The sequence below is a fragment of the Biomphalaria glabrata genome, chromosome 3 (genome assembly GCF_947242115.1).
Source record: "Biomphalaria glabrata chromosome 3, xgBioGlab47.1, whole genome shotgun sequence".
NCBI classification, from domain to species: Eukaryota; Metazoa; Mollusca; class Gastropoda; family Planorbidae; genus Biomphalaria; species Biomphalaria glabrata.
The window spans coordinates 21,826,872-21,854,664 of NC_074713.1; the positions used below are offsets into that span (position 1 = coordinate 21,826,872).

General features: G+C 35.5%; 1 protein-coding gene and 1 long non-coding RNA gene across 6 annotated transcripts; one reads left to right on the top strand and one right to left on the bottom strand.

Annotated features, from left to right (window-relative positions):
* The first annotated feature begins 965 nt into the window (after positions 1-965).
* On the top strand, positions 966-7,115 carry LOC129925179 (uncharacterized). The gene is made up of 2 exons (XR_008776959.1): positions 966-3,282; positions 4,224-7,115. It is a non-coding gene; the product is annotated as an uncharacterized LOC129925179 (long non-coding RNA).
* Positions 3,377-26,968, bottom strand: LOC106078015 (uncharacterized). Of its 5 annotated transcripts, none has more exons than XR_008776956.1 (5): positions 22,373-23,786; positions 20,008-20,137; positions 12,041-12,201; positions 10,938-11,060; positions 3,377-7,759 (listed from the first exon to the last, which is right to left on the bottom strand). XR_008776956.1 is itself a non-coding variant. In XM_056023970.1 (5 exons), exons 2-5 carry the CDS (start codon positions 20,048-20,050, stop codon positions 7,532-7,534), a joined length of 555 nt encoding a protein of 184 aa, XP_055879945.1. In that variant the 5' UTR covers positions 20,051-20,137; positions 26,696-26,968; the 3' UTR covers positions 5,427-7,531. The 5 variants fall into 5 exon arrangements, 1 of the variants encoding a protein (XP_055879945.1); XR_008776957.1 differs by lacking the exons at positions 20,008-20,137; positions 22,373-23,786 and adding exons at positions 14,372-14,429; positions 17,202-17,289 and having other exon boundaries at positions 5,427-7,759; XM_056023970.1 differs by lacking the exon at positions 22,373-23,786 and adding an exon at positions 26,696-26,968 and having other exon boundaries at positions 5,427-7,759.
* Positions 26,969-27,793: the final 825 nt, after the last annotated feature.

Below are 27,793 nucleotides of genomic sequence, written 5' to 3' on the forward strand. Positions count from 1 at the left end.
ATACAGTTTGGGGTCATCGGAGTCGCAGGCTCTGCAAGGGTTTAGTACTGAGTGCGCAAGATGTCTGAGGATTTCCCTCAGAGTTGACTCCCGAAGCTCTCATATGATTAGGTGCAGCTGCATGTGAAATGTTTATATCAGACAGTTGAATTCTATTTAATGATTTGATTGCAAAGGAAACAAAGACGTTTTTGAGTCTGTTTTTTATTTTTTTGTAATTGGTGTCTTGTATGAGTTGTATCTTCTTTGTGATGGTAAAATCTCAAAAGAAAGCAAATTATCTAGTAACTTATTGCTTTAGAATCTTGTTCAATATTCGAGATCTAAATTATCTAACAGAAATAGAGATATCTAATTTTCACTTCTTCTCTTCAAGTATTTAAGTAGACTATTTAGAAGTTCTTTGTTGACTACAGTGGATTAGGCTATATAAATATTGATTGTAGAAAGAGAATACTAGTGGTTTCAATGTAGAAATATTCTAGATCTACAAATGACCATCACCCCTTCCAAACGACAGAAAGGTAAGCCTAACCGTTAGGTTATAGTTCCCCTGAGAATCCTGATTATAGCCTAATGCTTTCTGAGATGCATGATATCAGCCCTTCTTTTTTACAAAGCTTTTATCAACTCTGTCTGTATGGTACACATTATTCTCCCACTTCCCAATCTCGTAACTACACCTATGCATAGGTCTACATAAAGCCTTAAGGATAGAATTATACATAAAAACACTGAACCATAATCTTCAAATACACAATTTAATAAAATACTCAGAAAGACACAAAGATAAAGGCACATTCCTTGTTTCATATGCTAGGACAAATTTGTACAAGTGCTCCTTCTTCCCTAGTGCTATTAGAGCATGGAATGGGTTGCTGAGCTAGCCAGGAAAACTGACTTGGCAGAATTTAAGTCATTGGTTAATATGCATGACTGAATGCATGACGCGTAGGACGTATAAGTATAACAATAATAACAAAGTATAACAAGGCCTACCCATAAGAAACAGGATGGCTGCCTGGTCGTGCGGTTAGCGCGCTGGACTGTCGTTCGGATTTATCGACGGTCGAGGGTTCAAACCCTGACCGCTGCCATCTCCCGTCGTCCTGCGGGAGGTTTGGACTAGGAAGTAAACTATCTTCAACTCTGAAGGAACATCCGAAACATGTAAAACATTTTACTAAACAAAACAAAACAATCATCTTCTTTTTTTGAAGTAACGTCTGTATTATATAAGATAATAATTTATAATACATGGAGGAAAAAGCAAACAGTGTGCTTACCGTCATGGAAGATCTTAAAGAGCACCAGTTGGGAAAAAGTTCACCAGAATCATTGTACTTGTTTCAGTATGAAAGATAGTGGCATTGAGTGATTATAGCCTGTATTCTTTTCCCTGTATGGCGCTGTGCAGAACAAAACAAAAGTATAACAAGGCCTACCCATAAGAAACAGGAGTGAGTAAAATTGGTTTGCACACGATTCAAATAGCCTAGTAACTAGTTTATACTTTAATAGTAGTCTTGACTTAATCCTGTGTAGCCTACTCACAGGGGAGCATATGGCCGCAACCACACCTCTCCACCGAACTCGGTTCTGAGCAGCTTTCTTCATCTGCTCCCATGTCATTCCAGTACCCTCAGCTTCACTGATGACTGACCTCTTCCAGGTTAGCTTGGGTCTGCCCACTTTCCTTGTGGGTTCCAGTCAAGTGCCTGCCTTGCAACATTGGTGTCCTATCCAGCTCCATTTTCGTTTTGTGATGTCTTGGGCTATGGGCTTTTGTCTAGTTCTCTCCCACAAATCGATAGTAGTTATCATTTCTGGCCACCTAATTCTTAATATCCGGCGTAGGCATCTGTTAATGGAACTTTTCCATATTAGTTTTAGTGACTCTCCAAGTTTCTGAACCGTATAGAAGGAGTAGTAGTAGTAGTAGTAGTAGTGATTGGGGGAAAATAAGCAATGTACGAGGAAAGCTGTGGAAATTCTTTAGGCCTATATTTTTCGGTTTCTCACACAAAGAGAAATAGGCCTTATCTCTTATACGAGGCTACATTGATCTGTTCTCACAGTGAGATAAATTACTGTAGACAATTAAACATAAAAACATAACTTCTTGTTAAAAGTAGACATTGAAACTATTATTTTATTACGTCACATCCTTTCAATTATTTTTTACAAAAACATTCACAACAAATAATGACGTAATGTAAACATATTAGCACATGCATAACAATCTAAAATATTGGAGATTTCTATTATTATTATTATTGCTTGGCATGAAACAATATTTGTGTTATTATTGCTTGGCATGAAACAATAATCATGGATCAAAATAGGACTCTACTTAATTATGAATACTGTTTTTGTGTTTTACAAAACCTTTTTTTTTTTTTTTGTACTCGGCCGAGGAATGTCCAAGTTCATCCACTAAATGCCCTGGCCGAGTGTGAAGTTGAACAAAAGTTTGATGAAGTTGAAAACGTGCAAACATCCCAGCGGTTGAACCAAGTTCGCCAGTTCTCTGGTCTCATTCAGGACAGCCAAGGGGAGATAAAAGCAACGGTCACAACGCAGACCTAGTTGCATTCACTCCCAGCTCTTCACAAGTTGGAGAAGGCAGTGATATTGGTATAGAGTTAACATTTTCAAAGCGTGAGTTCTCATATAATTATTCAAGACATTGTAGACTATATTTTGTGTTAATTCAAACAAGAAAGTTCGTTCCGAGACTTATACGTAGTACAGCTAGTTCCACGAAGCTCTGTTATCCTCTATTTTTAATAGATCTACCTACTAGATCTATAGGCCTATAAATTGAGAATTTTGTTGAGGCTTTAAGTTCTGCCAACTCTAAAAATGCTGCTTCATAACACCAGCTACACTAACCAGGCATATTTCAACTATATGGATCAGACCTACTACCCTTACTATCCAATAATTCCTACAGAAGAATATTATGGGATGATCAGAACGAGTTCAATGTCCTCGATAAACAATCAATACACTAACCAATATCCAGGAGTGGAGACTCCACCAAGTCCCCCAGTTTACGGATGTCCATGCACATCCACGCCACCCCAACAGTCGTTTCTTCACCAAATTTTAACTGGCAAAGGCTACAGAAACAGCACGGTGGGGACTAAGGCCAGCAACTCACAGACATTGGACAACTCGGTTTCAAGATATTCTTCATCTTGTTGCTTTGGGAACTCGGTCAAACCATCAGGCTATTCCTCCATACAGCACAACGGCTAAAAGAACTAAACTGCCTCGGTAAGTTTTATTTACACTTTGCAGGCCATTGCAATCAATATTGGCATTTTTTTTTTAAGTTTCTATTTTCACGGAGAAACTAAACAATGTCAAAGATGCTAACTTGAACTTTATTTACGGTATTTATGAGATCATTCAAACATTCCCAGTGCGCTAGCATGTCCCTTTTTGTGGAGGATCAGTTCTGGGAAGAGATTTCAGTGCTGCCTGTGAGCACTAGATTCATTTGTTAGGTACAATAATCATGTTGAAGAAATGCACTAATTGAGAGGTTCTGGTAAAACAGTTGCTACATAAACCAAAAAAATGGAATGGTTGTTTGGTGATAGCAGTGACAAATGTAAACTAATACCGGTACATGTTTTAAAATAGAGAAAACTACTACATCTAGAATTTATTTGTGTTATAATGCACTATATTTTTTAACTTGGACTGGATTGAAATTATTTTAAAATGAAAATATGCACTGGTCACACACCCCTTATCAAAACAAAAAAAATTTTTTTTAGATTTAATAATAAAAATAAAATTTTAGATTTAATAATAAAAATAAAATTGTTGCACAGTGCTAAAAAAAAGTACAGCAGAATTTTTTCCCTTTTTACTTTACCATCATACTTTAAACAAATTGCTAATACTTTGATTTACTGGTACCAGTATATATACTATCAGGATTTTTAGGGCAACCCCCGGAGTCCATCCAACTCTAATGGGTACCTGACATTAATTGAGGAAAAGTAAAGATCATTGTGCTGGCCACATGACACCCTAGTTAACCATGGGCCACAGAAACAGATGACTTGTACATTATCTGCCCTATAGATCACAAGGTCTGAAAGGGGTGCTTTACTTTTTTTCTTTTTTAGTACCGGTATCTATAATATATCTAGATATATATTGCATAAAAACTATTTTTTTATTTTGCTTTTTTTTTTTTTTAGGATTCTCTATTAGTTTGCTACTATAGCTACATAAGATTGATGAAGTCTGCAGACAACACTACTGTCTACAAATGTACTGGGGTCTTCCAAAGATCTGCTAACTGTACTGACTGGTCTTGATGATGAGACTTCTGATGCAAGGACAAAACTGAACAGCAGAAATGCTAGTGAAATATATTCTGACTGAATAATAAAAGATGTCCCAGAGCATTCATGTGATCACATTTGATGGGAAGATACGTCCCCTTATTCAATGTATATAATATGTATATAATGTATGCCATGTTTGCAATGTTTATTTAACCAGTAAAATGCTAAAAAGAGTGTGAGAAGAAAAAATTGTCGAAATTGTATTTACCAGTATTTTTACTGAGCATATGTCTGGTGGGAATAGACGAGATTGAGACAGTCTAGGGCTCACACACATACCATTTTTTTTACATGAGAAAAGCTTTCTTATTTGGGGTTCATATAAAAAAAACTATGATATATATTAACTATGACACCAACGCTTTAAAGACCAGCTTAGGTGCCACTTGCTTTAACTGACATAAAATAGAGCATCTGTTTGCAGGCGGCTTCAGAATGAAGACAGTGGATATTTGATATTTTGGGTTTTTGGTACATTGGCACAATTTAGGCCATGTCATGCCCACCAGAATGAGACAGCTGGAGTTCACTTACAAAGGCTGCAGGATACACAATTGAGACCAAAAGAAAATCCAATGCCCAGGACAGATATAGACACTGAAAAGAAAATCTAAATCGACCACTGGCAGACAATGGTTATGCCTGTGCTGGATGTGAAAAAATATGTAGGTTGCAGCTGGGGCTGCATAGACACAGGAAATATTGATTCATTTCTCTTTAGACTTGAAAACAAGGCTTATTATTTATTATTATTGTTTCTATGGACATAATTAGCACGTATCTTAAATGACATACACACAGTTATTTAGAAAAAATATGTTTGCAACAAAAAGCATGTGTATTAGTATGTTTTAAGTAGAGGTACAATTTTTAGACCCCCTTAACAGATGATGGTCAATAAAGTATAATAAAACAAATTTGTGAGTGCATTATGTCTACCAGTATGTTATAAATGTGTATTTCATAGAAACAAAACAATGAGAATTTTAATGTCTAAGGAAATAAGAAAAAGTTGCAAAACTACTAACACGTTGTTTAAAGTAATACTAACAAGTTGCTAACTCCTAATGAGCTTTCAAAATGAAATATAAGAAAGTTCCAAAAGCCTAATAAGTTCTCTAAGGATTAACAACTTGCCAACTCCTAATAATCTGTCTAAGGAAATATGAAAAACTTTCAAACTCCTAATGAGTTGTCTAAGGTAATATCAACAAGTTACAAACTCCTAATGAGCTAAGGTAATATGGACAAGTTGTAGACTCCTAATGAACAGTCTGAAGAAATATAGACAAGTTTCACACTCTTAATGAGATGACTAAGCAAATATGAAAAAGTTGCAGCTCCTAATAAGGAAATATAAATAAGTTCTTTGCTCCTAATGAGCTTTCTAATAAAATATAAACAAGTTAAAAACTACTAATGAGTTCTCTAAGGAAATAAGAACCAGTTGCAAAGTCCTAATTAGCTGCCTAATGAAAAATGAAAAAGTTACAAAACTCCTAATGAGCTGTCTTAGGAAAAAAATGAATAAATTGCAAACTCCTCATGATCTAAGGAAATATTATGATGCGCAGGTAAAAAAAAAAAAAAGGGAGCGAAAAAAAAGAGAGAGAGAGAAGGATGGAGAGAGCGGGCCATGAAATTTTATCGTAAAAGACACTAATTCACAGGCTGAAAAATGTAGGTTGATCATTAAAATGAGGCAGATTTATTAAAATTCAAAAAAAGAAAAGATGTGGTTGTTTTGGCCATAATAAACAATAAAAGCCTGTGAACAAATCAATGGTCCTAGCCAGTGTCTACTGCAAGTCTATATACAAAGACAAAAACTGTTTCCGTTCTATTAATCTTGATACAGGTATATACAGTTGTATATAATGTAAGACTTCTAAATGTTGTTCTTATAATGGTGGAGTTTATGAAAAATAAATGTAGCCATTGCACTTAACAGGCTATGATTAAAATTAGATTTTAAAAAAAAAATAGTTCTTTTAGTTTTTGACATCTAAACATGACATAATACAGCACAAAACTTAAAGTGATTTTTCCATTTGTGACTGCTAGAAATTATTTTATTATGAAGAGTTATAGGAAATGAGATTTGCAATAAGATTTTAGAGAGTTGCTGCATCAAAGTGATGAAACATGTTCTGAACCACTAAAACAGTACCAGTTACTAGTTAACATTTTTTAAAATTTATTGGGAAATATTTTTTTCAAATGTAAAATGCATCCAAATAAGTTTTTATTTCTAGACATTTAATATGTAAAATTGTAATAACACGGTCATCTAATAATCATACCATTAAAAACATCCATAAGTATTTACATCATTTAAAGAAAAATGTCAGATTAAAACAAAAACAAGAACCACACAAAATTTGGTTCATATCATTTCATAGATTGCATACAAAGCACAAATCACATAAAACAGCAAGACTGGAAAAGTTCTTTATCTGATTGAATGAGTATTAATAAACTTAATTCAAAAGATATAATGAGATTAGAATGGTAGATAATATTTTCAGAAATGCATTGACACGTTCTTAGTAATAACAATAAAAAAATATCAATTAAGAATTTTAAATAACTGAAGAGGACAATCAATGTCATTACAGAATTTTAGATCAATATGTAGATGTATGTACTCCTGTTCATCTTCCTTAAATATTAAATAATAAAATATTCAAATTCACATGCACCAAGAACAGTGAAATAAAATAATGTTAACCTTTTTTTTTTTTTTAAATAAAAGTTATGTAAAATTTTATGAAACATTATTTTATAAAGAAGGAATCACAAATATTGTTGCTAATTCATAAAGAAAAAACTCGAGGACTGATGATTTATTTAGCTTACACATAGAGAAATACAAATTCAGTTTAATTATTTGCTTTACTTAACTGACAACAACTAACAAACAGATAAACAAGCTAGATGGACTGGATCTGTCCTTTAAATGCAGACAATGAACTGGCTCTCAACCATACTTTCAAGATTAAAATTATCACCTTAATGACCATGTTGAAGAGCTAATTAGCATTATGAGAGATGATGCTGAGAAAGTTGCATTAAGACAGGAAACTTTTGACACTGCTGCGCAACCTGTGCTAAAATGACCAACAAGCAGTAAATCAATAATAAAAAGGAAACAAAAATTAAGTGCAAACAAAATCAGGGTTTAATGTACAAACAAAATCTGGGTTGTCTGAGAGATGAAAATCACAACTAGACTCTTGTAATAAACTGATGCTTAAAAAAGGAAGCGTTGAAGAGTTCATATCACCAAAGTTGAACTTTTTGTATTTGTTTACAGTGTCCAAACTGTTTACACTTTGAAGAACTTCTTTAATTACTTGTCTCTGTGCTAAGGTTTCTGTAATGACCTACAATTAAAATCAAATGAAAATTAATAATTTTATAATTCAGGTTATTTTCTTTAAATTAGAATATATATATATATATGTCTGTGGCATTTCATGTTTCAAGAGGCTTAACATATGACTAAGAGGTCAATCTGAAAATAGATGTTACAAGTTGGTCATTTAAGATCACAAGAGGCTGCAGCATTTTCAGCCTTATTCCTGATTAAGTACCCCTCTCTATTATATTCAGCCTTATTTCTAATGTGTTCACCATCTGTAATTAAGGCCCCCTCTCTATTATATTGCACTCCACATGGGCCAATCCTGTGCTTTTTTAGCGGCCCCTGAAAGGGGAAAAGACTCTATTAGTTTTGTGTGGCCTGTCTGTCCGTCTGTCCCATTTAGATCTCAGAAACTAGAAAACAAAATGAAAATCAGACATCATGATATTTTAGATCTTTCAGAGTTCTGATGCAACAGCTACTTTTTTTCTTTTCTGAAAGCTAAAAATCTAATTTTGTAAATCAATTATGCAAGCAGTTTTTTCATAAAAATACACTTCTTCTTCTTCTTCTAGCCAGCTTTATTGCTGCTGAGCTGTGAGCTCTTTTGCAGACTGTGCCAAGGAAAAAAAAGTGTGCTGTTTTCTTCAGTTGTTCAGCACTGCCGTACAGGGTGTTGGTTATGTTGGGCTGTAGTGGAAGTAGGGTCTGCCTAAGGTGGATTAGGGAGGGGCATTCAAAGAGGATACGGTTTACGGTTTCAAAGGGGTGGGCGCAGTGTCTGCAAAGGGGTAGTTGTGTGGAGTCTATTTTGTTCAGGTGGTAATTTAATAGTGGTGTGTGTCCTGTTCTTAGTTGGAAGATTGTAGATTGTTCTTTGCGGGGGAGGTAGTTAATACTGTCCAGTTTGTTAGGCGTAGTCATTTCTCTGTACATGGCTCTGCCTGTGTTTCCTGATGCCCATTGGTTGAGCCACTCCTCTTTGTGATTGTTGACTAACATTGACCTTAGGGTGAGGTAGTTAACAGGTCTATCTGGTTGTTCCATAGATGAACCTGCCTTTGATAGCTTATCTGCCTTTTCATTTCCCATGATGCCAATGTGTCCAGGGATCCACTGTAGTGTAATATTGATATTTAATTTTGATATCATCTGGTGGATTATCACAATGAGTGTTGTCAACTCTCTTGAGCTGTTTGAGGTGCTGCTGTTATGTGCTTGCAGAGTAGATTGGGTGTCTGTAAAGACAACAATATCCAAAGGACTGTCAATGCCGGGGGTGAAAGTGGGGATAAGCACCCACTTTCCAAGAAATGCTCCCATGGCTTGCGTCTCTAAATGCCTCTGACAGTCAAATCCAGCTCCTGGCCTTCACGTGTGATTTTCTCAAAAATCCGGCGGAACCTGTTCTTACAAACTGACAGGAGAAGGGATGAAAGGCAGAACACTGGCGCCTCAAAACCAGTTTAGCTTCGTGTTGATGGGGCACATCAGCCTAAATAACGCAACCCATCTAGGAGAAGGAAAACTCTCACTCCAAACCTCCACTCTGTGGCGATACTCCCCCGTGTGGGTATCGGGGCTTGGAAATGACCAAGAGAAATAAATAACCCCACTGCCTTTCCACTTGCATTTCACTAAGTGAATAATAGTGGACCTTCCCCCCCCCCCCTCTAGGTGCTTTTTGACGGAGGTCTGGATTGCACTACACCAGACGGAGGTCCTTGTCTCACTACATTCTAATACTAGGCATAAATCCATCATGAAGTGTTTTTTTTTCTGGATCTGGTGAATGTGATATCGTGAAGGGGCCTGGATCCAGGATGTGACGATTCCATAGAGCATACCCAGGGCACAGTCCACTTTAAGCTTTCTACTGCAGAAAAGTTCCATTTGGAGAGCTCTATGGATGGCGGAGAATGGACCATTGGCCAATCCCACCTTGTCCCATGGATATTCCGGTTACAATCTTCAGACCTAGATGTTCCCTTTTATGTCAGTATTGGAGAAAATTGCCAAGACCGAAAACTCCCTTAAAATGCGGGGACTATATATTTATATATTTTTAAAAAGCCTGAGGAAACACCCAGCCTACACTAAATAAAAATACACCACTTTTACAACTATTCACTATTAATAGTAACAAACACTGGAGGCTTTCTAGTAAGGGAGATGTCTATTTACATTTTTTTTCAACACATTTATGCAAATGGTTTTAGACTTTTAGTCAGAAAATATTATTTTTTACAATTGTATTGCTAAGTTCTTTCATACTAAAAACTACATTTACAGTAAAAATGTTAACCTTTTTTTAAAGAGAAAAAATCTATTTACTATGTAAATAAGTTGGACAAATTTTAAAACAACAATTAATAAGTAGTTTTTCATAAGTTCACCCACGTACTCATAGTAAAAGAAAAATCAGGGATTATTTTTTTTTTTTTACTGAGGCTTTGAATAAGAGATTGACCATAAACAATTAGATCAATTAGATACTTATTATAAGACATCAGTTAGGCCACGTTCACATCTAACTTCACATTCACTTTTACCTATCCCTTGGTCTGCTGGACCTTTGGGGCACCACACAGGATCTGTAAACCTTCTTTCTCCATTCTTTTCTGTCATTTGCCTTTGATAGAATTTCATTATGATTTTCTTTCTGAAAATATTGAAACCTGCCTTTTTACCTGCCTGGTTGGTCCACTTCTGATAGAATTTAATACTGATATTGTTCTGAAAATATTGAAACCTGCCTTTTTTTCTGTCTAGGTGGACCACTTTGGGGGCCGATTTTGAGTTTGTGTGGAACCACACAAACTGTCTTAGTAACCTTGTTTTTTCTTCTTCCAACTGTCTGTGGCATTCTTGAAGTGTTTCATTCAGACTTTCATTATCAGTTTATCTTATATTCTAATTTTTAGAAAATATGTTCAAGGATAAAAGAAGACACACCATGACCTACTTTTAATTATGTAATTGCATGTTATGGATAGTATACCCAACAATAAAAAAATAAACAACAAACAACCTAATTTGCTGAAAATAAAACAGCCAAGCAGATATGTTACATTTGAAAGGAATATTTTAGAACTATTATATTGTAAATGTACATTTATAATAAAAATACAAATAATAATATTCTAGTTCTATATAATGCATTCTGATAAATGGAAATAACAGTGCAAATAAAATACCTTCATAAAGGCATTAAGATCCTTAGGAATATTCTGGCTATCTGTACTGAACAATTCTTGATGATTCCTTAAAATGAGCTGCTGCCCTTTCAGTTTGTTATTACTTTTCACACATACTTTACTCTATATGGGGAGTAATTTAATTGGAACAATAAATATTATGAATCTATTTAATATGCAGATAGACAAACATTGAAATGTGAACATGACTACAGTAGTAACTAAAGTAATTTTTTCTTAAAGGGGCATAACTATGTGGCATCAATATGTTCAATGACTTCCAGGACTAACAAATAATTATTTTTTCCATAAAACCTACAATACCTCATATAAGAAGAGTTTAAGAGCTCAGATCCCCAGTCTTTAACCCATTTAGTCCAAGTGATGCATTATTGGATCACCAACTCCCTGGTAGTTAATTATATTCTACTGATCAAGGTCACTGCAGGAATGTGAAGTTTTACCCATGCAAAATTTCTTGGGATACACCTTATCATGTTGTGCAGAGTTAGTCACAGCGATTTGGTGAGCTGTCGCCTCCTCAAAAAGTAATGTACATTTCTCTGGGCATTTTTGAAAACCCATCTGAAGGCAAATGAATATAACTTTCCTAAACTATATCATGTACTTACAAATGTTTGTTCTATTACGTACCCTATTTTCGTGCCTAAAACCTGCATACGCATATAGCTCACGCACATGCCCACAAAAATTAAAAAATAACTAAAAACAAAATCGTACAACCCGCACCCTTATATACACCACATGTACAAAGCGTGACTTGTCATAAACTACTGGTGCATTAAGTACTATCATCGGTACTATTTGTTTTCTTGAGGTTTAGAATGAGATGTTCATAAAGCTTTCCAATGTACATTTCACAAACACACTGCAAACTATAGGAGGTATAAAGACCAACCGGTATGTCCATAGTTTCCATATGCTATGTTTATGAGTAAAATAAATTTTGTTAAGTCTGCACCTTTGTATACCCCAGAAACAGCTGCCATTCATTTTGCTTTACTGTATTTTTCCAATATTTAAATTAAAAAAAAAAGTTTCACTAACATAAAAAATGGAATAGCTATAAAAATTGAACTTACATAATAACGAATCACATTATTAGTAATTTCTCTTGCTTTGTTACGACATTTTGGTGGCTGATGTTTTCTTATTTTAGCCAGCCGCACTATAGAAGCATCAAGAGTTGGGACCAAATCATTTTCAATATACTTCTTTTTTTTTAGATCCACTGGTTCCATTTCTTCATGTGAAAAACAAAGTACACTTTCCATTAACATTTTGAAATGGAGATTGAGTAAAAAGATTTAGATATAGATCTATAGCATTTTTGTCAAGTGACCATTGCATTCTGAGTCATTCCAGAAGTGATTAAGTAAGTAGGCTTCACCTCTAGACCTAGATCTATATATTTCATTTAATTACAGAAAGTCTTAAATATAATTTTATTGATAAAAACAAATTTAAATTAATGAAATTTAATGCAGATTTAGATTACAAGATGTAACAAGACTTGTAAATGGTCTCTGGATCTAAAATACTAGTTACTAGTCTATTAAGTCTATACTATACGAGTATACTATTGCTATACTTACTATACTGAACTATACTGTCTATCGTAGATCTACTTGTTACATTTATATGTGTATTTATGTTTATGTATGTTGTGTGTGTGTTTGTTTGTTTACTTGTCTCTCTTGTTCTGCTGTTCAGTATGTTCACGTGCTCGCATGTTTGTCTCAAGTATGTTGTTAGTGTGTATTAAAGTCTCCTGTTAGTTTTTCACTTTCTTGTCATGTCAATAAAATGGAGTTGTGACTTAAACAGCAGTGTTGTTATTACATTCTTATTGATAATATAACATGGTGGCAGTGGTGGGATTCTTCGTAAGTAAATTCTGTTTCGGCAATAAACTCCTCAGCCTAATTCAACTTTATACAACCTCATTCCTCACACCCTTTCTTCACATTTAAAGGAGGTGGAGGGTTAATTCTTGATTAATTGTGATTAGAAGTTTGTTCACTTTCTTGTCATGTCAATAAAATGGAGTTGAAACTTAAACAGCAGTGTTGTTATTACATCCTAATTGATAATATAACATGGTGGCAGCTTTCTATAAGTTCAAAAATGGATACTGTAAGTAAAACTAATCACTTTAAACCAAGAATTAACCCTCCACCTCCTTTAAATGTGAAGAAAGGGTGTGAGGAATGGAAGCTTTTCAAGCAAATGTGGCTGAACTATTGCACTATAGAGAGAAGAAACGATATAGATGAAGAGTATGCCATAGCACTGTTGGCAGTATACAACAGTATCACTTTTAAACCAAAGCACAATGTTCAAGATATAATATGTACATTTGATGAGCATTTCATAGGTCTAAAGAATGAAACGTATGAAAGATATATTTTTAACAACAGACAGCAGAAGCCGCAAGAAACTATCGAGGATTGCTTACTAGCTCTAAGCACACTTGCTAAAACCTGCAATTTTTGCGACCATATGGAAGAGTCATTAATAAGAGACCAAATGGTAGTTGGCATCAAAGACACAAGGACAATAAAAGAACTCTTACAAGAACAAGACTTGTATAGAAATCTGCAAGGCAAATGAAACCGCTGACTTGCAACTAAAGGTACTAGAGACAGGTACATCTGATGCATCACCGCCTCAGGATGAGGTGTTCGCTGTTTCTTCTCGCAAAAGTATTCTACAACAAAATGCTGCTCATAACAGTAAACAGCGCAAATTTAATGTAAATTTTAAGGACAAAATCACCCATTTAAAAAGGAGCTGTGTCCTGCATGGGGTAATATCTGTAAACAACGAAATCATTTTGGTATTCAATGTAACCAAAAGAAACTGCAATGTGTACAGGAGGACAGTGATGACTGTTATACATTATCTTCTAGTGATGAGGCTGTGCTTGCTGTATAAGGTGGACCAAACAATAAGATCATAAAAGCTGAAATGATCATTACCGGTGAGATTGTGTGTCAGGTTGACTCAGGAGCCAGCGTTAATGTTATCCCTAAGAAGCTTATCAAAACTTCACAAATATGTCCCACTCAAAGCAAGCTACGTGTGTATGACAGTAGCACACTCATACCTATTGGAAAGGTACAACTCATAGTACATATTCCAAGGACTTACAAGAGCTATTGTGTTGATTTTGTGGTTGTGAAAGATGACTTAACTCCACTGTTAGGGAAGAAAACTTCAGAAAAAATGGGACTAATTACAATAAACTATCATACTTTTGAAAGTGTTGATAAGGTTGAAAGTGTTGATAAGCCTCTATCAAGGATATCGACAAAAATATTTCAACAGTTCTCTTATGTATTTGATGAACAGCAAGGTGATCTATCTGGTGTTGTACACTTAGAAGTGAATCCTGACATAACACCACTTACATGTCCATCTGGTCGTGTACCTTTAGCTATGCAGGCTAAAGTAAAGTCGGAGTTGGAACTGTTAACAGAAAAAGGAATTATTGAGTCTGTTGATAAACCTACTGACTGGGTCAGTCAAATGGTGATTGCAACTAAAAAATCTGTTTAGATCCTCGTCCTCTCAACAAGGCACTTAAGAGAACGTTTTAGCCTTCCAGTAATGGAAGACTTGCTTCCTAGATTATGAAATGCAAAAGTGTTTTCAATACTGGACCTTGCAAATGCCTATTGGCATGTGCATCTGGATGAAGCATCGAGTTTGCTCACAACTTTTCAGACACCCTTTGGACGTTACAAGTGGAGAATATTACCGTTTGGAACATCTGTGAGTTCAGAACTGTTTCAGAAATATTTAAATGCTGCTCTTCTAATCACAATTAATCAAGGCTGGCCAGAAGGTAAGCATCTACTACCATATCAACTAACGCCTTATTATAATTTCAGAGACGAAATGTCAGTTCAAGAGGGGCTTATATTCAAAGGTGAAAGAGTAGTAGTGTTGTTATTACGACTAGACTGTAACTAGACTTAGACTTAAAATATATAATATTGTAATAAACTTGGTGGTGGCACAGAGAGGGGTAGTGGTGTGTGTGTAGTCAGACGACGCAAATCGCCCCAGGCCAGCGCTAGACGAGCGGTCAACCGTGACGAGTTACGACTGTCAGCCGAGTCGAGTGTCAACAGGACAGTTCGGGAAGGATCGCCGTCGTGAACAGAGCTCATGAGCGTCACGAGAGTTGTAGTCATCTGACCACCTAGAAACGTCGAGCGGCGTTCTGTCCGGTTCGAGAAGGCCAGTAGGGACCCTATATAAAGAGCGGAGGTGTCGCAGTCAACACAGTCGAGAAAAGGGGCTCAATACAGCAAGGTTCAGAGAGCGGGTTCACGACAGGAGTTCAGAACACGGTCGACTACAGCACAGTTCAACGGTGTGGTTCTGTACGGAGCATTACGACGGTTCAGTGCGGAGTACTGTCAAGTACAGTTGAGACGAACGGCGTCTTGATCTTGGTCTGTGATCAAGTCCGACACAACGAGCCCAAGTGTGTGAAGTCAGTCCTGAACTGTTGAACCCAGTGCAAGCCCGGAACGAGACGGAGAGGCCAGTGCAAGACTTGATACGGCGGAACGGTGTTATCGGAGAGATATTTGTTATCGCAGAGCTATTTGTACTGTTCTACGTGCTGCCAATTGTACAGTATTGGCTGTTATTTATGGACATTAAACCTTTACGTTATTTTGGAGCCCTGACTTGTCAAGTTCTTTAAGTTGGTGGTGTATGGTGCAGTTTGCAGAGAGCCTGGATAGTGAGATTCGTAACAATATATATCTAGTTATAATATTATTCATATTGTATAATATAGTACTTCTAGACCTCTAGTCCTAGATCTAGTAGTGATCTATAATACTAGACTAAGTCTAACATTAGAACTATAATTTATACTAGATCTATAATTATTAATTTAGATCTAAAATTGAACTACTATCTATCTATGTATAGAATTAGAATATATAGAGTAAAGTGCGAAGTTCGAGCAGCCCCGATTTGTCGAGAGGTTCGAACAGTTCACTTTTTATTGCTAAAACTTTTTTATTTGAATGTTTACCAAATTACTACTATATTGCTACTGCGCATGCACCTTTTTTCTTCACTTCCGACACATACTATTTCCTTTTCCTTGTAAAGGCTAAGTTCATGGTGAGGTCAAACTCAGGAGGTGTGGAATTATTCTTTTTTACTACCCGGTAGTGAAGGAAATGGGTCATGGGCTTAAGGCTATTTTTAAGTCTGATGGCTCATCAGCTCAAAGAGACTATTTGAAGTTGTGGTGGGTGGGAAATGGTGCAATGGATGGTGTTCTTGCGCTGGAGTAAAAAGAAAATGACTTTATAGTGAAAAGTAAATATTAAAACGTTTTTAGATATATTTTCTTTGATCTGTTCGAACCTTCCATCAACCCGATCGAGCTTACTAACTGGGGAAAAATCCGCTCAAGGAAAAGTACACTTGGTGATACCTACCCTACACCTCTTTGACCTCGTATTTAATTTTAACTAAGCCTAGTGATACAATAAATCCAATCTTGAATCTACTTTTATAGAAAAAAGGACGAGGAATTCAGAGATACCATCAGTTTTTTCATAGGTCAGACCGTTACGGTACTATAAAAATCCAAACTTGAAAATTGCTGCCAGCGGGCTTAATACTTTCGAACTTCGCACTTTACTGTAGATCTAGAATTCTAGATTAGATCTACTTCACTCACTGTGACTCAGTACGTTGTTAGTTAACAATTAGTGAATTACTTACAAGTTAACTTAATCTTTAAAGTTGGTAATATTCAACTTAATTCAAGTAATAGATCTAGTAACATAAAGTTTTAATCAATGATTTTGATAAAATCATTAAAAATAAAAAATGATCATAGATGTCTAATTTGAAATTTCATATTCATATAGATTCTAGTCATAGAAATCTAGAATATAAGATCTGGAGTAGAGTCTACTGTCTAGTCGATCTAAATTATTCTAACTTAGTAACTAGTCTAGACTAACTAGACTCTAGATGATACTAGATCTAGATCAGTAGATCTGTATTAGTATAGTATAGCCGCAGTATAGGCAATAGTACTATAGTCAATAGTCAATAGTGTAACTGTATATTAAATTATTAAATTATATTAAATTACTAATATTATTATTAGTATTAGGTAATTCTGAAGGAGTTCACGAAAATAATTAATATAAATTATTATAAATCTAAAATCTAAGTTTAACTGAAAGTTACCTAGAGAGCCTACGAAATCTAGATCTAGACTATATTGACTATAATACTAGATCTATATATATAGATCTAGATCTATGCATATGACTCAATATGAGTCATTTGAATATAGCCGCCGAAAGAAAAAAAAAATAAACAAATTATTTATCGATTATTATTGTCATTTCTATGATAAGTTTTCGATCTACACTAGATGAAGAGCTATAATCTCTTCACATACCTATATAGTAAAGTCACTATTGCGGAACAGTTTGCAGCTACTTTTAGTTTTGAATTTTTTGCTCCGTAATTGTTAGACCTATGGAAAAACTAAAAGTACCTAGGCGTTGCCCATCCATTTTCCGATAAAATGGACACACTGTTTAGTTTTTCAACACATATTTAAATTTAAAAATTCAACTCGACTGAGATATGGTCAGTCACAATTACGGAACAGGATTTTTTAAGAAGTCACAATTGCGGAACACGGTAAAAATGTCGGAACAAAGCCTATATAAAGTCTTATATAATACTTACTCCTTACTCTTTACATTTTTTTAAAAAATTAAAGCTAAAGACACACATTAGATCTAAGACTCACATTTTAGATTCTTTACCTCTTCTTTAATTTTAATTGACGTCACACTACTCTGATTTTCCTTACAAGGTTTATTTTCCACATTCTTTTTTGTTATATTAATATTATAGGCCCTATAGGTCTATATGATATTTGATATTATGATTTGTCTACTTTTTTCTGGACGTCTGGTAATCATAAATTCTATATTATATCTAATATTATTCACTAAATGTTTTTAAATTTATGTATACTAATGCAAACTCATATTTAAATTCCGAAAATCCAAATCACTATGTAAATATTAAGCTAAATGCGCAGGTCAAATGAATAGCATCTATAGTGTTCCACAATTGTGACTATCTTTAAAAAGGTAAAACCTGGGTAAACACCTCCCAATTTTTTAAAAATTGAATTCCAGAAAGATAGCTATGAAATTACGTTTTTTCACATCCATTTATAAACCGAAAATTAGGTGTATCATGCAGGTGATGGCTCATTATCATTTTTAAAAAGCCTTAAGCCTTGACCTATGCGGTTCTCCTGGTACGTGAAAAATAATGGACGATTCCACACCTGTCAACTTTAACCTGGAGTCAAAATTAATTTTCTGCTGTTAAAGGAAAACCTGTATATCGAAAATGTAGAGAAATGGACCATGCGCAGTATAGCAGAAAATTTCAAAATAAAGTAGATTTTAACTAATTTCGACGAGCTGTTCCGCAATAGTGACTTTACTCTCTATATATATTACATTATATCGACTCTCATTTCTAGTCATCCATCGATCAGGATCACAAACCTAACCTATATATATATTACATCCAAGTCAGTGGCATAGCGAGGCTGATAGGCCACTAATCCAAAAATGCCTAAAACCTGTCTGCACCACCACCTATTTTTTTCAATAAGGTACGTTGTGCATATTTGCATATAAAAGCAGTCATATGGTTCATCTTGAGGCCCATGTTTTTTTCACTTTCCATAGGTTTCTTGGTCACCGTCTCTCTCCAACTAGTGCGGTCTAGGGCTATGTCTTTCCAATGGTCAGTATCAATGTTCACTGTTTTAGGTCCCGTTTTATTACATCCACATAACGGAAGTGGGGGAGACCAGTTTTTCTTGAGCCAGACGCGAGTTGCGCGTAAAGAATGATTTTCGGGATGCGATTGTCCTCCATCCGGCGAATATGTCCGAACCAGCGCAGGCGGCGTTGCCTGAGGACTGAAAATATGCTGTGAAGGCCCGTTCGCGCAAGGATCTCAGTATTGCACACTCTCTCTTGCCTTGTGATTTTCAAGAGGCTGCGCAATTGGAATGGGTTTAGTTTTCTCTCTTGCTTTGCATCGGTACAGTAGTACACTCACTGCCGTACGGTAGCTGCGAGCTGAATATTCTCACTGAGCTCTACCAAGTATTCATTGGTACAGATCCGTGCTGTCCTCTCCTCATTGGCTCTTGCTTCTTTCAGATTTAACAGGTTGCATTGGGTTGATTTCGCATTGTACCCATATAGCGAGTGCACCTCTCTTTACTCTGATGACATGTGTTAGTATAGCTGATTTAGAGTCGAACCAATAATTTCTTTTTGTAATTTTTCTTCCAAAGATGCCCAGGGAAGTCTTTTGTTTGATGGACTTGAGGTGTTCCCATTTTTCTGTTGCTGTTTTTTCAGAAGCAATTTGCAATTTTGTAGTCGCGTTCAAAGGATTCCGCAAACCGTATCTGGGATCAGGGTGGCACATCTTGCTTCATCACATTGAGGTTTTCCAATCTGCTTGGTATGGTGGATAGATACATACTTACAATTAAGCAAACAAACGTAGCGACAGGAATATATAGAATAGGATTGTTTATTATTTCTTGACTTGTAGCACTAACAAGGAGTGCAGTATTATTATTATTGTGTTGTAAATAAACTTCATGTTTGTCTGCTGAAACGGACTTCAGTCAGTTTATAATATTTGTCTTGTCACGTGTCAAGAGTACTTCAGGAAGCAAGAACCCAGTATTACACGACATTCGCATTCTGCAACCTTACACCATTCAACATTCATTTACAATATGTCATTTCTTTTCTGCTCAATCTTGCCAATGACGAATCTATTGAAAGAATCAGGGAGTTCAGATACTGGGAGAGATGATGGTAAACTTTCGTTATTTGCTCCGCCTAACATTTCAGCGGTGATCCTAAATCAAAGGTTTCGATTTTTTGTCAAATATGACATCTCTTAAAATTATCATGCGATTTACCTTGTTTTTCTTCTTGGATATAGATTTGTCGATGTATTGTCATTTGTCAGACCTGTCTTTCGAAATGTTCATTCAGCACGTTGGCGAATAAGTTTAGATGTCCTTAAGTCTTCTGACACTGTATGAACAACTGGGAAATAAGGAACAAGTGTATATGTCATCAATGATAGATAAATTGCAATTATCATCAAATATGTATATGATCAAATATGATCAACAACAGTGTTTTTGTCCAAAACTTTTAATTTGAAAGAGAGGTATGAGTCTCTCAAAAAGCCCTCACATGCAGTAGGCATATATAGTAGATTCTTATATTAGGCACACCGTATTCGGGAACTAGGTCAAATTTTTATTTTATTTTTTTATTTGGTGACGGTTTAACTTACAAAAAAACTGAAAACAGATTCTTATTCTGCAACTAAAGGACTATAAAAATAGCTGTGTTTCTTTGAATTACCACTCATAGTCAAGATTTTATTTTAAAATAAATCAGATCACTTCATGCTCCTATAATAAACGCAGTTTTTGTGCTTTCTCCTTCAGCACACATCGAGCACCGTTAAGAAACACCACTATGTTATTGCTAATAAATTATATCTGTGTTAATTAAAAATTATTTAGATTGTATTAAAAGAAGTAGATTCACTTCTGCAATATGTATTTATAGTATATTGCCTCTCTCTCTCTCTCTCTCTCTCTATATATATATATATATATATATATATATATATATGCCTACCTATATAATCTATGTGTAGAAAAAGAAATAAATCTATATAATTATAGATCTATAAATTAATTATTATAATTGAACAAACATAATATTTTCAACTAGGCTACATGTATTCTCTGTCTCTTTCTTTTAATTCCCATCCAAGGACCCTCTTCTTTTAATAATTTGGATGTTCGTTTTGTTACATCCCCTCCCTCCCATAGATGCTTATAATTCTTTTCATGACTCTCTCCCCCTTCCCTCCACTGCCTGTATGATAGGTTGTGACACTACACGCTTAGTGTATACCTCTCCTCACCACCAGCGCTCGCCTGGCGTGATCACCTGCAGTGGGCATGGTCTCTGGCTTCAAATTAGCAGCCCGAACTTTTTCTTTCATTCATAAATTATATATTCTAGATATCTCGATCTAGGTCACATTTATTTATTGAAAAAAATCATAGATTTATTAATCCCAATAATATTTCTTATTACGATTTTGCCTTGTGCACTATAGGAGAATGTGTTTAATTCATTATTATTCATTGAAACACCTCCTTTTTTAATTTTATTTAACAGCTAACAGTATGAATGTGATTGGAATGTCTTTCTAAAGATGTTTGAAAGCTTATTTTGATAGATCCACCAGCCTACGATCAAACAGGCTCATAATATAGCCTTCATCCCTTATATGGGTATGAATTGCCGGGGGAGGTTTAAACAATAGCTTTACATACTTGGTTACCGAGAATCTAAAAAACTGCCATCTGCCTTGGAAAAGCGGAACAAAAATACAGGAACTTATCTTAAATTGGACATGCACTGTCCCGAAACATCGTTTTTAGCTCCAAACATAAAAACAAATTAATTATAAACAAAAAAAGCGACGTGTTTCTAAAAGGAGAATTTGATGAGCTGTGCCTAATATAAGAAGCTACTATATATATATATACATATAACTAAATATATAGGCCTATATATATATGCACACATATATATGTTGTTCTTCTATGTTTAGGCTGTTTCTTGAATTATCGTAGATTTACTTTCTTTGTGAGGCCCAAATGACTCAATGTGTGAAATTTTTCTGTGGGTGGGAGGAATCTAGGGTATAACTTCATTGCATTAGTTCAGGGAAAAAGGTCAGATTATTTGCAGACGATTGCATAATGTATAGAACAATAAAAACAACACAAGACACAGAAATTTTACAAAGAGAATTAGATGACGTACAGAAATGGGAATCATAATGGAGCATGTCTTTCCACCCAGAAACATAACATATCAGTTATTAAGAGTAACAAAAAACTAAAACCGATTAATTCCACTTATCTTATTCATGGTAAACAAGTAACACAGAATAAAAACGCAAAATACCTAGGTGTTATAATAAATGAAAAACTGTCATGGAATCCCTATATTGATGAAACTAAAAAAAAAAAAATCAAAACAAAGCATTACTGTTTATTAGAAGAAATTTCTATAAATCAAATAAGAACATAAAACTAAAATGTTATGTAACTTTGGTTAGGCCAATAATAGAATATGCATCAAATCGAGAAAACATTAGGAAACTGGAACAGACACAAAATAGAGCAGTGAGATTCATAACAAACGAATATTCACATTTGACTAGACTGACTAGAGTAATACCTTTAGTAAAATCACTAAATTTAGGGTTGTTTTTTTTTTTTTCAGGTCAATTATTTGGCAGCTGAAACGTAGATCTACACTGTAGACTACAGTACAGAGTAGATGTTCTGTTGTCACAGATTAATAATACATTACTGTAGACGTTACTAATTAATAATGATAATAACGAGACTGTCTTTATCAAGGTAGACATATATAACTAACTTTTATTTCCGTCCGATTCTTTGCTTTCGCATAAAACATAAACAACAAACAATGACGTAATATCTTCTAATATTAGCACATCCTTCCTTTTGAAGCTATCATCACATCCTTCCTTTTAAAGTTCTTAATACTTATATTTACAAGGAATTTTGACAACTTGACCACTTCTGGTTGTCTTGACCGGCACAGCAAGTTCTCTAGATGTTGGTTTATAATTGTCTGTTTCTTTTGTTCTAACAGTTTGCTGTTCATTGTCTTCGTCGGTGTCATAGTACCCAGAGATGTCTTCTTCGTAGCTCTTGTTTAAAAACCGTTGATTTCGTCTGTATGTTTTCCCATCATTTGTCTTTATGATGTAAGATCTGGGTGATGGATGTTTCTTAATGACGACTGCTTTCTGCCATGTTTGTCCTAGACGAACTCTCACCTTCTCCCCGACAGAGTAGTCTTTAGGTAACCTTGCTTTTGCATCGTACCTCACTTTGCTTTTCCTCTGTCGTTCGTTGAGTAATGTCTCTGCATTTTCAGCTACCGATGGTTTCAATAGTTTGGGATCAGTTGGAATGATGTCCCTGAGTCTTCTACTCATCAGCAGTTGTGATGGCGAATAAAGCAGTCCGCTTATCGGAGTATTTCTATACTCGAGCATAGCGAGATATGGATCTTTCCCACTTTTGTATGCTTTGTTGAATATCTGCTTTACGATACCAACATACACCTCACTTTGTCCATTTGATTGAGGGTATCTGGGACTTGATGTTGTTATCTTGAAACCCCATTCAGAAGCAAACTCTCTATATTGATAGCTATTGAATGGCATATTGTCGCTCACTATTTCTTCTGGTATGCCATGTCTAGCAAAAATACCTTTCATTGCCCTGATAACACATTCTGCTGTTTTGTTCTCTAGTCGTTTTATTTCAGGATATTTGGAGAAATAGTCCACAACTAGCAAATAGTCATTGTTTCGCCATTCAAACAAATCTGTCGCAACCTTTTTCCATGGTCTGTCTGGTACAGCATGAGGTAGCAATTTTTCCTTCACATTATTTCTTTTGAACGTTGCACATGTTGCGCATTTCATTATTGTCGAAAAAATATCTTTAGACAATCCTGGCCAAAACACACTCTGTTTTGCCTTGGATCTGGTTTTCTCAAGACCAAAATGACCTATGTGCAACTTGTCGAGAATTTCATTTCTCATACTTGAAGGAATTCTGTTCTCATAAAACAATATTCCATTCTCTTCATGAATACTGTCTTTAAATGACCAATACACTTTCACTGTTTCATGAACTTGAGTTTTTATCTTTGGCCAACCTTCTCTGACATAATTCATTACAAGTTTTAATTTAGCATCAGATTCAGTTTTCCTTCTAATTTCAATAATCTTCTGATCACTTCCCGGAAACTGTGCTGTTGCGCTATGAATTCTCATAACCATGTCATCATTTGAATTTGATTGTTCTTGACCATTGATGTACGCACGCGATAACGTATCAGCTATTTGCATTTTTGAACCTGGAGTGTAAGTTACTGTTAATTGATATCTCAACAGTCTTAACATCATCAACTGAAGTCTTGGTGAAATCTTATGTAAAGGCTTAGTCACAATAGTTTGCAAAGGTTTGTGATCTGATTGTACAGTCACAGTTCTTCCAAAAATATAATGGTGAAAATGTTCAGCTGCAAACACTATAGCTAACATTTCCTTTTCTATTTGTGCATATCTACACTCTGTTTCTGTCATTGATCTTGACGTATACGCAACTGGTTTATCTTCTTGCATTAAACATGCTCCCAACCCTTTAGAAGAAGCGTCACACTGAATAGTAACTGGCTTTTCAGGGTTAAACAATTGCAGAACTGGAGCTTCACTAAGTGTTTTCTTTATTAGTTGGAAAACATTTTCTTGCTCTGCATTCCACTGCCACAATACATCTTTCTTTAGCAATTCACGCAATGGACTGGTAATTGTTGACATGTTTGGAATGAAACTTGACAGAAAGTTCAACATCCCTAGCAGTCTTTGAATTCCTGTTCGATCTGTTGGTGCTGGCATCTCCATTATTGCTTTGATTTTAGCTGGATCTGGACGAATACCATCTGCTCCAATTTGTCTTCCGAGATAATTAACACCAGAAAGTTTATATTGTATCTTGTTCTTGTTGAACTTTACATTGTTCTTTCTAGCTCTCTCCAGAACCTTTTCAAAAATTTGATCATGTTCTTTTTCATCTTTTGCTGCAATCAGCATGTCATCTGACATGATATGTACATCTGGGATGTCTCCGAATACTTGATAAGCACGTTTCTGTAATACTTCACTAGCTGAGGATATACCAAAAGGCATTCTCAAGAATCTGTATCTTCCAAACGGAGTATTGAATGTACATAAATAAGAGCTTGGTTCATCCAACTCCACTTGCCAATATGCATCCTTTTGATCAAGTATACTAAACACTTTTGCTGCTCCCAGTGAACTATTGATTTGATCAAATGTTGGTATAGTGAAATGTTCTCTCATTATATATTTGTTCAGTTCTCGGGGATCTAAACACAACCTCAAAGAATTATCTTTCTTCTTTGCTATAACCAAGTTATGAACCCATTCTGTTGGTTCATCAACTTCTGTGATCACTCCATCTTGTTGCATTTGTGTGAGTTTTCTTTTTAATTCTTCATAGAGTGATGGTGCAACTCTGCGCGCACATTGAATAACTGGTTTTGCATCTGACGTCAGTTTAATGTGATACTTCATTTTGTATGTACCGAGTCCTTCGAATACTTGCTTATATTTTTTCATCAACACTCGTGGAACTTCATTTTGTTGCTTGACATCGTGTACTTCGACATTTCTCTTTGCCTCAATTAGTTTTAAAGCAATAGATGTCTTCAGTATAGGATTTATACTTTTCTTGATCACGTACAGATCATCTTTAACTTCTACATCACCGACTTTAAATGTGACCGATGCAACTCCCTTCATTTCTAATGCTTCATCCCCCAATGCTCGTAGGGTAGTATTTGAATTCTTTAACTGAGTATCAGTTTCTAAATTGTTCCACGTTGACTCTGATATCACATTAGCTTGTGCTCCTGTGTCAATCTTCATTCTGACTATTTTTCCCATAATATTGACATCAAATATCCAACCTTTGACATTGTTGTCAGTACCAATTGCCTCAAACCACAACTCATTTACTTGGCTTGACTGACTTTCATCTTCCAGTAAATCAACAGCTTTGAAGTGTTTCGAACGACATTTTACAGCGAAATGATTTCTTTTTTTACATTTTCGGCATGTCTGTCCGAATGCTGGGCAATTGTATTTTCCATGAGATCCACCACAAGATCTGCAATCTCTAATGAAACTTGTTACATGATTCTTTGCCATTTTTCCCTGTGAGGTTTTGACTGGCTTTCTATCTTCGGTCTTCTTTAATTTATTAGCAGCATCCACATGTAGTCCTTTCATATCTATCATTTGGTTCTGGGTATGCTCGTCAGCACGAATTATGCTTGCTGCTTTCTCTAAAGTTAAGTCTACATCTCTCAGAAGTCTCTCTCTCACTCGATCCGACTGTATGCCACATACCAATCGATCTCTGATGAGTTCATCTCGAAGGTTGTCAAACTTGCATTCTTTTGCCAAATTCTTTAACTCAGTATAATACTGTTCAAACGTTTCTCCGTCTTTCTGCTTTCTTGAAAAGAATTTAAATCTGTCATACACAGTGTTGGACTTAGGCAAAAAATGATTCTGAAACCTTTCAATTACTTTGTCTACAGTCTCATCTTCACATACTTGAAAAGTATTGTAGATGTCTCGAGCGGGTTCACCGATCAGGTGTAACAATAAAGCTTTCTTCACTGACTCGGGCTTCGTATTTCTTTCAGTGGCGACCATAAACAGTTCAAAACTTTGTCTCCATTTTTTCCATCTTTCAGATAGATTACCGTCTAGTGACAACGGTTTAGGAGGATCGAATAATTCCATTATTCGTACAGATTCTAGATTCTATGTCTAGATCTAGATCTAACAATATGAACTAACGACACCACAAATAAAATGTAGCCTACTTTTAGCAATTTAGAAACCACTAGATCTAAATCTACCTGTTACCAGCACTTTAAAGCAATGTGACACTAGATTTGATACATAATCTAACACCAGATCTGACACAAGATCTGAAACCAAAACTGACACCATGTTCTGTTGTCACAGATTAATAATACATTACTGTAGACGTTACTAATTAATAATGATAATAACGAGACTGTCTTTATCAAGGTAGACATATATAACTAACTTTTATTTCCGTCCGATTCTTTGCTTTCGCATAAAACATAAACAACAAACAATGACGTAATATCTTCTAATATTAACACATCCTTCCTTTTGAAGCTATCATCACAGTAGAGACGCAATTTAACAGTTAGCTATTTCAAAAGAAAACACCTTAAAAGTGATAGAAAGACTAAATTTTTTAAATTTTTTATTTGATTGAAGCAGACCTAGATCTACTCATGATCTACTTATGCACTGTCTTAGTGTTTGGATGTATCTAGATGCCATGATGCAGTCAAAGATCAGGGAACTACAAAAAAATAATTGGTGGCTTGAGCTGTCCGTAAACATGCAGAGACAGGTTGACACTGGTGACACACGTTCTTTGAGTCGCTTCGCTGTGCCTATGGTCCAACTTACCAGACTACAGCACCGCTAAGATCATCCGATGGTTCTACACTTTTTACCAGCAAGGCAGACATACTAAATCGCTGGACAGAACACTACAGTATGCTGTTTGGTGATAAAAGGCACGTACCGGAGGAATCGCTGGCAATTGTCCCTCAGAAAACTATAAGAGAGGAGCTCGACGACCGACCGACATCTGAAGAAATTGAGACAGCAACATCTAAACTAAAAAAAACACAAAGCAAAGTGCGTGGTCCCACCTGAACTTCGAGATTCCGTAATCCTATCCCTATACAAAAAGGGTGACAAGTCTAACTGCTCCAACTATCGAGGCATTACACTTCTGTCAGTAGCAGGAAAGATCTTTGCATGAGTATTGCTCGACCGACTAAACAAGTCTTTAGTGGACGGGGTCTTATCTGAAAGCCAATGTGATTTCAGAGCCGGTAGAGGTACATCTGGCATGATATTTGTGCTGTGACAACTACAAGAAAAATGCAAAGAGCAGAACCTAAACC